The sequence below is a fragment of the Pocillopora verrucosa genome, chromosome 11, assembly GCF_036669915.1.
Source record: "Pocillopora verrucosa isolate sample1 chromosome 11, ASM3666991v2, whole genome shotgun sequence".
NCBI classification, from domain to species: Eukaryota; Metazoa; Cnidaria; class Anthozoa; order Scleractinia; family Pocilloporidae; genus Pocillopora; species Pocillopora verrucosa.
The window spans coordinates 16706773-16724611 of record NC_089322.1 but is presented as its reverse complement, the minus strand read 5'-3'; the positions used below and the strand labels follow the sequence as shown (position 1 = coordinate 16724611).

The 17839-nt window shown below is 36.1% G+C and overlaps 4 protein-coding genes across 4 annotated transcripts; 2 read left to right on the top strand and 2 right to left on the bottom strand.

The window, feature by feature from the left end:
* Positions 1-772: 772 nt before the first annotated feature.
* On the bottom strand, positions 773-8336 carry LOC131774219 (transmembrane protein 43-like). Its single transcript, XM_059090228.2, has 11 exons — positions 8196-8336; positions 6562-6735; positions 5904-6038; positions 5179-5273; positions 4643-4692; positions 3373-3513; positions 3153-3271; positions 2495-2572; positions 2152-2253; positions 1552-1669; positions 773-1454 (listed from the first exon to the last, which is right to left on the bottom strand). Exons 1-11 carry the CDS (start codon positions 8208-8210, stop codon positions 1246-1248), a joined length of 1236 nt encoding a protein of 411 aa, XP_058946211.2. The 5' UTR covers positions 8211-8336; the 3' UTR covers positions 773-1245.
* LOC131774221 (general transcription factor 3C polypeptide 6-like) lies at positions 8324-10641 on the top strand. Its single transcript, XM_066174137.1, has 6 exons — positions 8324-8480; positions 8574-8657; positions 9303-9366; positions 9716-9751; positions 10257-10378; positions 10503-10641. The coding sequence occupies exons 1-6, from the start codon at positions 8454-8456 to the stop codon at positions 10560-10562; spliced, it is 393 nt and encodes a 130-aa protein (XP_066030234.1). The 5' UTR covers positions 8324-8453; the 3' UTR covers positions 10563-10641.
* A 49-nt stretch (positions 10642-10690) lies between these two features.
* On the bottom strand, positions 10691-13139 carry LOC131774220 (surfeit locus protein 6 homolog). Its single transcript, XM_059090229.2, has 3 exons — positions 12853-13139; positions 12048-12237; positions 10691-11478 (listed from the first exon to the last, which is right to left on the bottom strand). The coding sequence occupies exons 1-3, from the start codon at positions 13032-13034 to the stop codon at positions 11368-11370; spliced, it is 483 nt and encodes a 160-aa protein (XP_058946212.1). The 5' UTR covers positions 13035-13139; the 3' UTR covers positions 10691-11367.
* A 62-nt stretch (positions 13140-13201) lies between these two features.
* On the top strand, positions 13202-17597 carry LOC131774231 (MICOS complex subunit Mic19). The gene is made up of 7 exons (XM_059090243.2): positions 13202-13350; positions 15064-15139; positions 15537-15637; positions 15991-16158; positions 16337-16407; positions 16581-16716; positions 17290-17597. Exons 1-7 carry the CDS (start codon positions 13276-13278, stop codon positions 17302-17304), a joined length of 642 nt encoding a protein of 213 aa, XP_058946226.2. The 5' UTR covers positions 13202-13275; the 3' UTR covers positions 17305-17597.
* Positions 17598-17839: the final 242 nt, after the last annotated feature.

Genomic DNA, 17839 nt, shown 5'->3' with positions numbered 1-17839 from the left:
ATAAAAATTGCAGCAGTTCTTTTAAACCTTTCCACCCTTAGATCAGTATGCATATTCTCCATACTGTTCTTTATACATTTTCTATGGTGCTGGCAAGGAGAATTAAACACACGTCAGGAGCTTGTTTTGTCAGTGGTTTTTTCCTTTATACTGGTAACAGAATTAGGAGGTTATCTCTCTCAGGGTAGATGGGTTAACACTTCACCTACCCACCTCAAGGAATGATAACGGGATCTTATGACTTTCTTTTGAAAAGATGTTTTTACCCGAGGATGAATATACCAATATCGATGTTGACATTATTTATAAGTCAAACCTTGCTAGTTTCCATCATTGAATTGTAAGGGCTAGGGCATCGTAATAAATTCGATTAGTTGCATGTCACACTTGCAATGTGGCCTTAAGTCACTATATAATCCAGGAAAAGTGATCATTTAAAATAGCAAGTCAACTGACTGGTCTTAAAATGCTAGCAAGACACTGGCTGATCTATATTTCCACTGTGAACCGGATGTTGGCTGAGGAATAGCTTATAAGTTTTTTTTTCTCCAAACCTTTCTTTCACGATCAAGGAAGTAGACACTTTGCATTACACACTTAACTTAAGCAGGGGCATCATACGATAAAATTCTGGTAAAACTCCCTCTGACCGAGGCTTAACTGACCCTGCACTCATTGCGTGATTGATTCTTAGTGACTGTTGACTGCTGCATTGTCAGAAGTTTCTCCCGACCCTTACACTAGGATTTTCTCGCATGAAAACTCTAAATAATTAATTTTCAATCTCAGTCACTGGTTTTTATACTTTGTTCCATTGCTCCTTTAGTAGCTTACGTTTTTATTATTTTCCTTTTTTTAACATGTCAAACAAAGACATGAAATATTAGTGTTGTCCCATACGCATCAACTATTTTGTCTTCACACTCTTCAGACAAAGTGCTCTTTCTTGGAGGAGAGAATTTTCCGTATGCCAAAAACCCAACAACAGCTGCAAAGAGCACTTTGTTGCCTTTGCTTTTACCTAATTTAATCATTTTACATCCAAAACATTGAATCTAAATGTAACTTTCTATCATTTTCACACTATTGAGGCCTAAACTGTGTAGGTTTGAATAATGAACACCAATACAGAAATTTTACTTTTTGAAGTCACACTGTCTATCGTCCTTCATAATAATACCCCCTAGTTCAGTGACTAACGACGCTACAAACGACTTCCCTAACGTTCGCATTTAAATAAACTTTTTAGTGTTTCCTTTGATTGAGAGCTTGTGCACGTCGTCTGGACAGAAGTATTGGAACAGCAGCTGCCGCCAGTAATGTCATGCCCAGAATTGGTCGATGAGCTATCCAGCCAATTGCTATGGTAACCAGAGACAGTGAAGTAGCAAGACATAGGCACAAGAGCGTCAGGCCCAGGCCCACAAGTTCACGGACAACAGGCAACCAGGAGACTGGAAAAAAAAAAAAGGACAGAGTTCTTTATAACAGTGATGTAAGGTAAATGTTTTCCTCCAGTCATCTAGATTTTAAACGGAAGTGGTCACTTACTCAGTACAACAACAATACTGGTCATCATCTGAAATCCAAGGAACATCAGGACCCAGCCTACTCCTCTTAAAACCCATGTTAAAGCTGTGTTGGCGGACTGTTCGGCTTCAAAAATCTCCTACAAAGAAACAATCTGTCAGTCAATCTATCAATTTTAGCAAACGTTATACCGGCATTTACTGTATTTTTACACAGAATGTTTTCGCCACTGCTGATGTTACTGATCCTTACAGTATGGAGAATACTTGTTTCACATGAACCAAGAATGTAACCCGCCTCAACAAAAAGAGCAGACAGACGAAAAACAGCGCTTGTAAGGGAACGGCTGTTTTCATGCACTTGCCTTTTTTGCCTGCATCCTCTTAACGATTGCCTGAAACGGGCAGCACAATCCTTGAAATAAGTTGAGATATTTCTCAAGGGAAAGGAACAGGAAAGCAAGTCTTCTCGTTTAAAGGTACAAATTACGATTTCGCTATCATGCTGAGTGTTCAGGTAATATTTTATTATTGTCCGGTTTTAGGCCATAAAGAAACAAGGATATACTCAAATAAAGAGAATCCTCTGGACATAACAAAAAATTCTGTGCTGTTGGCTCACCTCAGCACTCATTTCTCTAGGATAAAGGAGCTCCAATGAATCGCCAGATCTTGTGTGATAATGTGATAATCTTCCACCTTGCTGTCGGGCTACAATACTAACCTGTCAAGAAATAACACTAACTGATAAGTCATTCCAAAAAAGGTAGAACTGTTTATAAAATTTCGGCATCAACAGAAACAAGGACTTGTGTAAAAGTTATGATACAAGGTGAGATGCAATTAGGATTTATAGCTCTGACAGGGAGGAGGTACTATTCACATGATGATAAGCTGATTTACGCTGGCCTAACGCTACTTATTGCACATGTGCATATTAAAAAGAAGAGTTATTAGAATGATACCTTCATTGGGTCTCCCAAACCTGAACCTGGCTTCCCACTAAGCCCAGCATAGGAAAACTGGACGCGCACATCTCCCACCTGTTGATAAAATACGTTTAAAATTGTTCATAGGAACTCTCAGTGAATATTTGGACCTTGATTCAATACACGAATTATGTGATTTCTATATAACATAAAATTAGTCAAAGGCGTTAGCTGGAAAAATTGCTTCAGAAGGCCGTTTGTCAATGTGACCAGGCAGGACTTTCAATGCACGACACCTAAGGGAGGAAGAAACAGCGAAAGCTGTAGAATAACATGGAGAGGTTCAACTAAGGTTTGAGGAGCAACAGGAGGAACTAACACCCAGCAGTGAAGATCTAGAGTTGCCAAGAACAGGGGAAAATGGAAATCTGACAGACAGGATATGTTTTAGTTTGAATTAAAAAGGGATCGTAAGTCAAACGAATGGTTGCTTTTCACACGAATGTTGTAGCACTTTTTGGTGAAGACTGATCTGTCAGTGTTGCTGTCATGTTATTGGCTGACTCTAATAGCTGCTGCCATCAGTTGTGAATAGCTACCCAAATGGCCCGCTCAGTTGTGATTGGTAAGTTCCAACAGTCTTATAGCCACTCACAACTATGCAATCACAAGACTTCACCACGAATCAACTTACTCTGGGATAAAATGGGTCCGTAGAATGATAAAACATCCCGTTATGGATATTCATCATCTTTCCTTGAGGAACTTCATGGGGACTCAATGGCTGGAAAGCATCTATTTTTCCAATAAGCCCTAACAAAACAAAGATAAAAAGCATGATACAGGTGTTGCTACCCTAATACAAAATCTTGCCTACTCCTGTGGACAGTAACTGATCTTCTTTCAAAATATACCTTTAGAAAGACTGAATACCCCAACTCTCACAGAGTCTGCCTCTTTAGTGTATGACTGTACTGGCATAGTGTTGGGATTCTGATGCCCAGCAGGGTTATCAAAACTATCACTTCTGACAATGATGTCTCTCCACTCGGTAGCTGCAAAAAGTCAAGACAAGAATAAATGCATAAAGGGGGTAAGCTTTTAAGGAAATTGTGGTGCTGCATTGTTGGGAAAGTAAAACAAAATAATTAGGGTCTTATCAATTGAATTAATAACGTTAACTGGCCAATGTAAAGAGTTTGAAAATTTGATAAAACTATGTGAAACTATTTTCAGTGGCCAATTTAGATTATCAATCCTGTTGATAAAACTAAAATTATCTTGAAAGACAAAAATAAGCAGATATAAGGCTTACATGTAACCATTGGGTCATGTCTCTCACAGACAGTTAAAGGTTTGTGTATTAATCCTTTCACTCCCCAGATCTCATTAGTAATTCTCCTCACTGTCTGCCAAACAATTCTCACTATGTTAGTTTGGAGAATTTGGTATCGGATCAATTAGTAATCCTATTATTGATATTTTTCCAGAACTCTCATCACTTGACTACATGATATTGTATAGATATAGTAAGGAGAAATTCTACCTTGGTCATTCACAGGAGTTAACCATGCAACTTTGGGAGATACTATGTGCCTGACTCTAGTTTGAAAGGACCAGGGTCAAGCCAAGCTAATCAGGTTACTGTGCAGTGTTCTTAGGGAAAGACCCTATGGTTTCACAAGTGAATTATCTTTATCCTGGGCATAGAGGGGGACTTGACAGGTGGTTATCCCAATTACTTGGAATTTACTCAAGAAAGACTTAAGGATACCATACATGCCATACATGAGGAGTGGAAATATTTTTAGTCACTTGATGCTATGTGATAAGCTTCAGCAGTCCATAACAGGCGACTTAGGATCACATTTTGGGTCAGGATTGTTAAAAAAAGTTATAACTTTTGTCAAAGACAAGCTGTTACTAATTATATTACAGTCAGACTAGAACATGTTTCGCATAGATTCTTGCACATCTTCGGTCATGAGAATGTTCTCTTACAAAATTCCCTCAATCATTTATTTCAGCAGCTGACCTAAATTTGAACCTGTAATATGTCATATTCCCTAAATTATCCAGAGAGAGTTGCTTTGCCTCTCTAGAAATCAATTTTTGGTTAAAAAAATCTCTTTTTGTTATTATTTTTAACTTTTGGAATAAGAAGACCACTTTCATCACACTTACTGTAAGAAAAGGTTGTTTCTACTCTTTTTCGTTCTCGTTCATCGTATTCTCTGAAATTTCAATGATACCTTGAAAACATTCTTATGAATATTTTACAACATTACAATCACTTGACTGTGTATATGGTGGTCCATAGAGAAGGTGAAAAAAAAAAAAAAAAAAAAAAACTACTGTAACAATAACTTGCTATTGTCACAACAAATATTATGTAGTACTAAATGAATGGCAAATGAGACCCCCATCTTTAGGCCATCACATTTTGTTTATCCCTCATATGATTTAAGACGGAATTGGTCCCATTACCATAAATATAAGTGACACTGTTCTCACAGTTTCATTGTGTCTTTATTTATCAGCAAACTGGTAATGAGTTCAGTTGAAGCTTTTCACTTATAATAATGGAACTCTATTGCCTCAAGTTAGTACACTACTGACACATTTTTTAACTGATTTACAAGGAAAAGAACAGCATGTAAATGAAGAAGGAGGAATCAAAAAGAAGATTGGATCAGGAGAGTTCCAGGGTTGATTAATACCTGGTGTGTTTATGTTCCACCCATTGATACATTTCAACCTTTCGTCTTAGTTTGACAGCTTTGACTGCAATGCCATAGTCTGAATCACTCAGCGCCTGACCAGAATAGTAATTAAAAATGATATTAACTGGTAGTGATTTATAATATTATGTTATGCATAAAATTATAGCATTTGGGATAATATGTATTACAGTTATAATAAAAGAAGATGAGAACTATAACAATGTCTTACAAAGTTATTATTCAATTTGATAACATACGGCTTTGTAAAACTTTGTCCTGCTACGCCAGGTAGGATAACCAAGTTGAAGAAACTCGCTAATTCTTCCCTTACCCACCCCTACTTAGGATTGGTATACAAGATCATTTTTGACAACTTTACCAAACAGTTAGGCAATGGATTGTAGGAAAATTTTTAGTTCAAAGTTGTTTTTTTTATATGGTTTTGATAACCATTCACCCCAACCCAGACCAAAAATGCATTTCTCCTTCAATACCAATACATTTTTAAGCACAGAGGTGACCAGAAGTAACACTTAAAACACGAAATTCTCAGATAAAAAAATAATTAATAGAAATGAACAGCAAACAGAATGGAGATTTAATAATCAGATCCTAGGAGTGAATCATTTAAGTCATTTTGAAAAATCAGCCATAAGATCTCAGGGGTGTTTAAGCTGTCTTGCAACATACAGACTCAAGGGAAGAAAAGACATCACTCTCACCCTTTCTGTTTGAAGACTTCCAGAGAGGTGAACCAGTTTATCCTGATATTCAGGACTAATTTGGTCAATGTAATGAATATGGACTACTTGCCTCAGACCCTCGTCCAATGATAGAGCTGTTTGAACAGCCCTTCCCTGTCAAGTGAAGTGTAATCATTTCTTTTGTATTAAGAACATGTCTACAGCAAATTTGCAGGTTTTTACACCTTACTAACCCTTTACACCCTAGCATCAGTAAGCAAACTCTCCATACTATGCTCTATACATTTCCTAAGGTGCTGAAAAGAAGAATTTTTGATTAACAATCTAGAGTTTCTTTAGTTGGTGATCATTTCCTTTATTCTCGTAACCTAGATGTATGATTCCAGGATGATATTGTAAGGAGAAATTAGGTGCTAATCACTCTTAAGGGTTAAAGGGTTAAGCTCTTTTGTATTATCAGTCTTCAATTATTGTATTGATAATTTGAAAATGTACATTCACTTGTTCATAAGGCACTAGCAGAGTTACATCCACAACACTGGACGCAAGGGAAAAACAAAAACAAAATAATCAACAATAACTATTCCAGTAACTGTAATTTAGTACTTCTTGATTTCCTGTATCATATTAAAAATGGACTACTTAATATACTGCCCCTAGGAGCTTTCATCCTCACCTCATTCCAATAAATCACAGGAAATGAAACAATAACAAGAAGAACTCCAAACAGGGATGCACAGAAGCTTTCCTGCACTTGCTTAAAAAATCCAGGGTTGTCTTTGTATGAAACCCTCACATGGCTGTCACTTGGCGAACTTCCTATGTTATGCATTCCTGGGGCACTGGGATTCTACAGGAAAAGGAGTATATGCATTATATAAAATACAAATGAATGAAGGGGGTCAGTTTCTAAAGAAACTATGGTACTGCATAGCTCCCCTGTGAAACACATAAAGAAATAACTTCTGCTATTACCAACACTCACTCTTATGCAAATGCAGACACTTTCATGTCCTCCTGCCCAACATTTCACATGTTTTTCTATCACTATAGTAAACACTTACAAAGCACTTTGATACTAGGATAAAGGCAAATGAAGAAACCATTCTTTAATTGGGTGCAGCCAGATCTTTTTCTACCTCATGAAACCGCATGTTAATAGAGTAAACAATTTTTTTTTCTTATACCCTAGTGAGTCATGTTCTTACACACCCTAAATCTCCCACTGAGGATGTCGGAAATAACCGGAGTCATTTGTAACACGACAATCTGGTCAATCAACTGAGTTAATGACATAAATTAGCCACCATTAAGAGTTTCCAAGAGTGTGCCCTTTATCTTTAACTCTGACAAAGGGTAACACTTGAAACATCAGCTAAGAAACTCTTATAAGGTGGCAAATTTACATTGTACATTATCAACTCATTGTGTAAAATAGATGAGTGAAGAAGTAACATTAATAAATCTACCATTACTTAGACTCTGCCTTATTTTTAATGAAATAGTGTCACTCCCCTAATAACCCTTTACACCCTAACATCAGTATGCATATTCTCCATACTGTTCTCTATACAGTCCCTAAGGTGCTAATAGGAGAATTGTCTGAAAAATCAAGAGCTTCTTTAGTTAGTGATCATTTCCTTAATTCTTCTGACCTTAATGTTAGATTCAGGGGTGATACTAATTAAGGAGAAATTATTTGCTAGTCACCCAAGGAGTCAAAGGTTTATATCACACACTCTTGATAATAAGTTATTCAAAAAGCGTGGCGATTTCCATTAATAAATAGGAGCACCTGTAATATAAAGTAATTAATTTAACAATTTCAGGGACTCGTAGATGTGGGATAAAAATACAAGAACCGATTCTTAATTTTAATTTGTTATTGAATTGGGCGTCAAATTTAAAAATGAAAGCTATCGTAACAACAGATTAAAAATTAAGCAACTTTAAGCTGATATCCGATCAATTTTTTTTGTTTTGTTTGTAAACGATGAGCAAACACGTAGACAAACGAATACGTAGATTTGAAAGCAAAACACTTCCGTCTGTCAAAACAATGGGCGAAACCATTCTAGGGTACAAGACGGTTATAAATCAAAACTGGGAAAAGATCTGGCCCCATAAAGATCGTCTATAAAGTAACACAGCTCCATGAACTTGGGAAAGACGAGAATTAGCCCTACAATAATGATGTTACAATTTACAAGTAAAGCTTATTCACAGTGATAAATACGTTGATTTTGGTCATTTGTTATACCTTCTTTCACTGGGTTTATTAACCTAAAAATTTGAACATCAAACACTTACATGTGACCGATACATGATGATTTTCCGCTCCCTTAAATCTTCGAATCAGCGAAAATGAAAGAGGAAGTAAATAAATTAACAGGCGTTACACATTTTCCTCGAAGAGTCTGGGACAACTAGAATCCCAGTTTCCCGCGGACAAGTTAAGAATTCAACATTTTGCCTGCTTGGATCTGCACGGTCGGTGGGATATTTGCATTTCGGTACTACATTATCGTTCCAAGGTTAATTCTCTAGTTGTACAGAGCTATTCTTGTGATGACTGAAGAAGAATGGGAGGAAGAGGTACCTTAAGTTCTTTTTAACAATCTTTAAAGCTCAGGTATAGAAATAAAGGTTATGTCTTGAATACCTGAATCTTGTGTGTTTTAACTATAGGAACATCTTGTTGTAGTCAAGCTTCAAGGAGTGATAGATAATGAGTTCTTGTACAGCTGCGAGTCTTCAAACTGCCGACTCCTGGTGAGTGTTAACTGAACTTAACGATATCCCACTGTGGCCAATGTACTGTTAGAACTCAACATAGGACAACATGAGGTAAAATTTGTCGCACAGCCCCATACTACTGTAAAACAGATCTGTTTTCCCAATGGCAATGTATTGTTTTGTCATTGTTTTCTCTATCCAAGAACTGAATGCATAATGTAGGATGGGGCTGTGTGGAAATTTTTCCCAACATTACTTGGAAGTCCTGTGTAAATCCCTGCTAACGGTTAATGCTTGGCGCACAGTTCTGATGGCAACTCGTAATTCGTTTTTTATGGGTAGCTCATGGTACTTGGGGTTTAACTCTTTATAACCTAACATCAGTATGCATATTCTCCTTGCTGTCATCTATGTATTTCCTAAGGTGCTGACAAGGAGAATTTGTGTGAAGAGCTTCCTCAGTTGTTGATCATTTCCTTTACTCTTATGACCATAATGTGTGATTCAGCAGTGATATGGTAGGGAGAATTTAGATACTAGTCACTCGTAAGGGTCAAAAGGTTATTAATTAATTGTGCAAGACCTCATAAAGATCTACAATTTTTTATGCCAAGTGGCAATTGTTCAAATGTAATGCGCGATCATGACATTATCTGACATTTTCTGAAATTTGATTCCTAGGGCATTGATACAGATGAACCTGTGTTACAAATTGGGAATTACACTTTTCTTGGAGAGTTTAAAGGTAGGACAATCTTAGTGTTTATTTAGCTTAATCCTTCAAATTGCTCTGAGGTTTGAGCAAAACAGAAACTGAACTGTCAACTGCAATATACATCAGTGTATGATTTTCATATATTTACAGTCATTTATTCATCACTTCAAGGCTGTATTTGGAACCAACATAATGACCAGCTCCCAGTTGGCTTGTTAGCTCAGTTGGTAGAGCACTGCGCCAGTATCACAGAGGTCATAGGTTAAAATCCCATAAGGGTCTGAATCTTTTTCACTACTACTTAAGTAGTGTTCATTACTGTGAGGATTACTTTCATATTAATCTTCATACAATTCTCACTATTGGCATCTTTTTGCAGAATCCCTTGGAACACATGTACTGTTTGAGGAGCTTGGTAATGTTACATGGTCCTTTTTAGAGTAATTTTTATAATTAAATAACCACTGTATTTACTTGCCCATAACTTGATCCTAGCTATGAGTCAAGACCCTAATCTAATGAAAAATAAACCATAAACTTTCAGTACTTGGAGTTAGAGCAGGACCAACAACCTTGTTCATTGTTTTAGCATCAGAAAATTTGGCTCTAACTCCATAGTGGTTAGCATGTAGCTGATCCTTACATGCAAGGTCAACATATTGTTAGCAAGATACAAAGTCAACATATTATCAGCAAGCAAGACTAAAATTTTGTTTTGATTAAAATACCAAATTCTCTCAACCTATTTACAATGAAATGTATGTCAGCCAGAAGGGTGTATTTACCAATCAGATGTAGGTAGCCTAAGGCTAACAATGAATATATTTTTCTGTCTTCTTTGTTTCCTTTTGTTTGTAACTTTGAGTCTACCTAAAGAGGTGACTATTTAAATAACTGTTTCCCATCTTTTCACTTCCTAGAATCAAATGATAGCAGTGAATCAAAACAGTTAAAGTACAGGTACAAGACTACTAAAACATTAGAAATGACGCGGGCATTTTTGGTTGAAAAAGGAGAGGAAAAAGAGAAGAAAAACGAACAGGTAACATTGTTTGACAATAGAATATAAGCCTGTATATGCCTTTGAGATGTAATTATGGTTAAAATATTAAGGATGATAATTTTTTTGTAATGCGTAATTGTAAACATGGCTGTTAAATTTGTAGACTCCTGGTCCTTCAAGTGATGCACAGGGGCACCAAGAGCAAGAACATATTGAGGAATAAATTAGGTGAAGAGAAATAAATGACCATGCTGTGACTCAAGTTAAGGTTGTCACTGCTCAACTTTGACCTGATAGAGAAGCAGACATCGGTGCATGATTGGTTGGAAATCAGTGATCAATGGAGCAAGATGTGCATACATCTTTTATTGCTATCACTGAGACTTATTCTACATGTGCTACAACAATCTTACAACAGAACCTACATCCCACAGACATGCCTACAGCTCGGTAAAGTTTCTCTTCTACAGAGATGTCTTGTTGAAGGAGAGATGTCTCCTAAATACAGAAGTCTTGAGGATAGTTGTAGAAGCATTATTTCCAGACTGGGCCACAATTTGTGTCCCTTGAATAAGTGTCCCAAAAGGGAGATTACAAATTAAATGTATTTGACATAGGCTCTCATACTCAAAGAAATTATTTTCCAAAACTTTTCATGTTAGAATGCCTCAAAGCACTTGAAATTATTTGAAAGTTGAATTTTAACATTTATATATGGTGCCTCAAAAAATAAATTTAGTTATTATTGGAACTCAAAAATTAAGTTATTACATTTAAATTCGTCATACATTAATATTCTTAACATATGTGTGTTAAGAAACACTCTAAGAAACCACCATTTGAAAAGCTTAGTCTTGGTTGAATTCTCTTTTGTTGTGGACAGATGTAGCTTTATTTGAAGTACACCAGTCCTGTGATTTCCATTTAACAAGCTGTCATTTTGGCTATGAACACACCACAAATAAAATCAATAAACTAAAATTTTCCTTGTTCAAATTGGTGCCATTTATATTAATTATGAATGTCTTTTAGTGTAGAGTGTGACTCCAGTTGATTGGGCTCTGTTGTAGAAGGTCCCTTTCCTCCAAATGTCTCTTCTCTGTGTTTCTCTTTTGTTGTTCTGCACGCAGTTCCATCAACTGAAGCAAAAAGAGCAACATAACTTTTAAAGGGATTAAAACATAATTGAGTTTCTAAAGAAATTTTGGTGCTGCTTCGGTGGGACAGAATAAGGTTTCAAGCGTTAGCCATTTGTCAGAGTAAATAGTGAAGGGCTAACACTTGAAACATCAGCTTTGAAACTCTTTATGATGGCCAATTTATGTTATGAATTCAGTTGATAATACTAAATTACCCTGGTAACACTTTGACCCCTAAGGGCAACTAGCATCTAATTTCTCCTTACAATATCACCCCTGAATCACACAGTAAGGTCAAGAGAATCAAAAAAATCATCACCAACTAAAAGAAGTGATTGATTGTTAAACAAATTCTCCCTGTCAGCACCTTAGAAAATGTATAAAGAACAGTATGAAGAATATGCATACTGATGTTAGGGTGTAAAGGGTTAAAATGTAATCACTTTGCTCTTTAAGGGAGACACAGGTACCTAAAGATTGTTGCGCTAGACTCCAGGCCTTTGCTCTGATCTGGGAATGAAGTTGAGGCAGTTACGCAGGTTGGCCAACTACAAAAAAACTATGCTTACCCGCTTGTTTTCATTCCGGAACTGTTGCAGATATTTCTCTTTATTGATTCTTTCTTCCTTGTCCTGCTGTAAACAGATCCTGTCATAGTTTATAGCAAAGTCACTTTCCTTTATCCTTTCAGTCAGGTGTGTTTGGTGGGCCTCATCTTTTTCTTTCATTTGTTGCAACAGTGCTCTACGACTCTCTTGCCTAGAAATATTATGTTTAGATGAAGTTATGAATGAATGAATGAATGAATGAATGAAGAATAAGTCATTAAATTTTAATAACTCGCGATAAAGAAAAGCATGATTGAGGTTCAAAAGCCACCGCGGTGATATACTCGCAGGCGTTGTCAGGCTCACTCACGTTCAAAATTATTGGACTTGTAACTAATCGGGAGCGCAATATTGAGGTATAATCATACTCTTTTCACTACGACCGTGGAACAATCCATTTCTTGTTCCTTTTAGAATTGTCGATCATTGAAGGGTTTTGATCTGCGCAATAGATTGTTCCAATCCCCCTTGAAATGCAACAGACACGATCAGCGCAGTAAAACTAAAAGAAATCCTCAAAAATTTCCGCTCTGCTGTTATTTTATTAAAATCTATGTATAACAGTAGCATTAGATAATAGGGAGAACCCCCAACACCAGGATCTTTGCACAGGAAGTTGTTACCAACATTAAACCAGACAACTGTTCTTTACAGGTGACGGAGGTTCATTAAAATTTACTGTTTGATTCGCTGCCACTTCAACAGGAGTGGTTAACAACATGTTTACAACCTTTAAAAAGTTAACTTGATTTTAATAACGACTTACTTGACTCTTTCTTTCTCCGCCGAATTTCCGTACATCGGCTTCGCGTATGCATCGTTGCGCAGTTTGTAAATCTCCCTTTTTCCGCGAAGTTTGTGTTCATGATTAACATGGTGCGGTTGAACTGTTTCAAGGCTCACTGTTCTTCGACATGTTTCAGGTTTAAGAGGATTTAAACGACTCATCGTACTAAACCCTCCTCTTTCCCTTTAAATAAAAAATTGAAGATTGAATAACAAAATTTCAAGCTCTCTTTTTGGCGACAGAGAGAAACATTCTAGCACATTGAGCCTCTGGAATCCGTTTCTATGACAATATGTCCGCTGCCCAGAAATTATTTCGGGCACCATCTATAATCAAACATGGCTTCTTCATAGGCAGAAGACCTTGAGTACATACTTGAATACCTTTGGATGAGAATACGCCATGGGAAACAGTGAATCAACAAAGAGATTGACTGTTGAGAGATCAGAAGAGGAAGGAACCCCAGGAATTGTTAAGGTAAGAAACAGTTTAAAGGTGACACAGGTGATTGCGAACTGGGTTTCATCAGCCTCGTTTCAATATTGCAGCGCCTTTCAATATTCTTGAGTATAGAGTAGTATATTCTAAAATGGTTCAAGATTTAATTTGCTTTCACGGATTTCTTTCTATGTAAGTAGCACACGTCTCTTTTGAAAAAACTCTTCAATTAAATTAGTGTCTCGAATATTGTCACCCACTATAAAAGTGCATCTGTTCAACAAGTTTGTAATACATACATACATACATACATACATACATACATACATACATACATACATACATACATACATACATACATAGTTTACTTGATAACGCAGGTTACAGAGTACGCAAGACTGAAGTTCTGATGTGGACCTGCCTATCTACTATTTAAAAACCAATGTATATACATGTGAATAAATAGAAAATCAACAGAAATTGAATAATAAATAATAATAATAATACAAATATAAATATATAGGACTATGGACTACAATTAAAAATATAGTTAAAAACTAGATGAAATAATTGTTAAAATTTTAAAATTTAGATATGATTAGATTAAGATAAGATTAATAAAGAAATTCCTCATTCCTATTTCTTATCATGGAAGATTCCTTATTATAACTTATAGAGTTAATTAAGTCCTTACTAGATCTAAGTCTTTTTTTAAAACATTCTAAGCTAGAAGACTTTTTGATCGAATCAGGAAGTGAATTCCATGCAATGGCAGCCCTATGCCTAAAAGTCAGCCTGCCAATTTCTGATTTAGGACTTGGAAATTTGATATTCATGGATTTCCTCAGGCAGTGAGATGATTGTTTTAACATTACTAGATCATTTAAAACATTGGTATTGCATCTATAGTAAGATTTATAGGCTTCTACTAACAGTCTCTTAGTATAAAAAAATGATAAATTGTTCCAGCCTTTCAATTTATTCAATTGATCAGCATTCGAATTCCTTGAAAGTTTAAAAATAAGTTTAGAAGCTCGTATATGAGCACACTCAAGATCATCCATTAGTGCAGGTGAGCAGGAACCCCATACTAGTATTCCATATAAGACACTAGGAAGTACTGTCCCAAAATAAATGGTCTGTAGAATGGATGATGGCAAGAATTTAATTCTTTTGAGGACTGCTATTTTCTTATTAAAAGATTTTAACAGGCTTTTAGTGTGTTCTTGCCGAGAAAGATTACTGTCTATAGTTTCTCCTAGACATTTACATGATGATTTAAATTCAATGAGCTACATCCTCAACATGTGGTTCTTTCACTCGGTTTTATTCCCTTTCACTCCCCAGACTCTATACTGTTCTCTGATAGATTTCTTATAATTATGTTTCGGAGAATTTATTATTAAACTAAGCCTTATTGATGTTTTCAGTCTTCTCATAACCTCTCTGCATCACAGAAAATGTATAGATGATGTAAGGAGAAATTCCTTGTTGGTCACTTGCAGGAGTGAAAGGTTACTGTGCTCACATAGTATGCGGGCACAGGTACAATCCTTGTCAAAGTTTCAATTCTGCTTTCAAAATTTACTCTTTGCAATTGCTTTGATTGCAGCTAATTTTACCCCTGAGTGAAGTTCACCTATCACCTGATTTTGGCGATTGAAAAACAACCAGATTGAAAGTCGGATAAGTTTTGACATGCTCTGAGACATATTGAAATAAATCCATCTTTTGTGTTCACTAAACATGTAGATTTCTGAACGGGTCATGCGACGTCTCAGAGGAGAAATTGACTTACCCTTGAAAGGTGATGAGGATGTTACCCAAGGTAGGATATTTTTGTTTCACATCTCATCCAAGGAGGAAGATTTCAGTATTGATAATGGATGCTGTAGTGACAGTGTGATGATTTAATCTTTAATTACTGGGCTTCCTGTGTAGTTTAGTGCCCATGCACATGTCAGCGGAGTTGTTAATCCACACATTTCAGCTGACTTATTTTTGTTAGGCTACCATGTTTATGTTGTACAGTATGTAAGCACGAGGTTTTGTTGAATAAAGCCTCGATTTTCCAAGGATCAAGCGTCTCTTTCATAACAGATGCCCTGTGTATACATTATGGTGTCTGTTAAGGATGACAATGGCTGGTGATAGCTGTTTAAAGTGAAGTCAATCTTCTAAAATACTCTGTGTTATATCATTCTGTATAATGTCGAACTTAATAGATGACATCAATACGATTTGGAAGGAATTGCAGCATGAGAAAGTCAGGATGAAACATCAGGAAGAACATTTACAAGAGATTTTGCAGAATGCTTTTGATGAGGTGAGTTTTATTACTGGGAAATTACTACAACCTTAAACATTATGGGAACTTCATAATATCTAGGGCTCTACATATTGGGACTCTGTTGTGTAGGATCTGGAAGTTGATTGTGCTCACCAAAAGGTACATATCTTGGATCAATATCAGTATCTGGGCAACTGCCCACCTACCCCTCCCCTAACCCAACATTAAACCTAACTAACCCTAACTTGTGATCAATTGACTGTCGTTGGGTTAGGGGAGGGGTAGGTGGGCAGTTGCCCAGATACTGATATTGATCCCATATCTTTATGTGTTGAATAATATGTAAATTGTAATTACAGTTTTTTTGTTTTTGTTTTTTTTGTTTTCAGGGAAGACAGGTTGAAGCTAAAAGGCTTAGAGAAAACAGAGGTAAACTAGGAGACAAAGACATACAAGAGATTGACAACCATTGGAGAAAACTGTTAGAGGAGAAAGATGCTGAGTCAAAAACAAAAGAAAATAGGCTTTTGGAAAAACTTGGTACTTTGGAGAAACAGGTAATGGTGGTAGAAATTTCATTTTTACAAGCTCTAGTGTCCTCTTTCAAAGTGGTACAAAAGTGAACTACCAGTAATATTTGAAAAAACCCTCCTTAAAGACATAACTTCAAAAAATAACTTTCTTTGCTAGTTTTGACATAAAAATTAAAACATGCAGTTATCTTATTGATGTTAGATTTCAGAAAAGGAAGAAGTGACATTAGAAAACTTTAATCAAGCTGTAGAAGAGACAAAACAAAAATTCAGGTATGTATTTGTGAAGTGATTAGTATGTTTCACAAGAAATGCCACTAAAACTGACATGAACTCTCACATGATTGGCTATTTAGTTTTAAAGTTGATCTTACCATTTGTGCTGGGTGAGTCAATTGTGTTTTAATCAAGTTATATCCAACTTGATTCTTTTTTTTCAATCACAGTGTACCAACAAAGGTCATAGCTTGCCAACATCTGAAGAATGAGGTACTTAATTGCTACAAACAGAATCCCAATCAGGCATTGAAGTGTTCACAGAAAGTTAGAGATTTCATCAACTGCGTGGAACAATCTCAGTTAGTAAGTGTGTGATAAATCCTCTATTCTTTCAAAATTCAAGTGTACATCATTCTTATCATCAATCCTCTCTTGTGCCCCTGGGGTGTAAGGTTATGACCAGAGACTAACACTACCTCTTTTCTTTAGCTTCTCTGTTGCAATCCTTACCTGTGTAGGCAAAATTTTCAAGAGACAAATCTTTCTGATTACCAGTACTTATAGGTGGACATTTGTCAATTGGTGGATTGTCCACTTAGGGTTTATATTCCTATGATCTAGACTTTTTGTTAGTTAGCAAGGATTTGGCTTCGAAAAGGGATGTGGTATGTGTCTCTGTGTGTTCCTTTTGCCAGTTGGTAACTTGGAGAATATGTTACTTTGTGTTAAACTCTTTCTGTTTTGTTTTTTGGATGATGTAAATTGTAAATGCACCTTATGTGCATGAATTATTATCATTATTTTTGTTATTCTCTTTTAATGTGATGCTATTGTAAGGGCTTGTGATTCATATATTCACAAACAAATTTACATAGAGTTATTTTTTAATTTAGTTTTACACATACACTTTTATAAATAAAGTTATTATTATCACAGGAAAATACTCAATGAAGGAAACCAGTAGCCATAGCACCACATGATGCAAAGCCTTGCTTTGAGTGAGTAGCTGTGTCAACTATACAAGATCAACACTACCTCAAAGAAATATTTCAACATAAAATAAAGAAGGATCAACCTATAATATGCTTTCTGAGTTGGAAAAGACTCAACTGACACTGCAAAGTGTTGAAGAACAAAACACTCAAAGTTTATTTTGCATGTGTTAAGATTTCAAAATAAGATTGTGTTTTTGGTATTTTGTGCAATAAGAGGAAGAATAAATGGTCTGGTTAGTTTTAAACTGAGTTTAATTAGACATTTATAAAATGTTAGAGATCAATGCCCCGGTTTTACAGCCTAGGCAGGGAAATCAATCTGCTCCAATAGCATAGCCCAGGATTTTTTCCCTTTTTTTGGGGGGGGGGGGGGTGGAAGGGTGGTATTCCTAATGATTGGGTGCTCTTTGATAAAAGGATACCAGAATCTTGCTTTATAGGCGTGACCCATTTCCCTCTAACCTCCAATAAGAACAAACAGGAAAGAATAA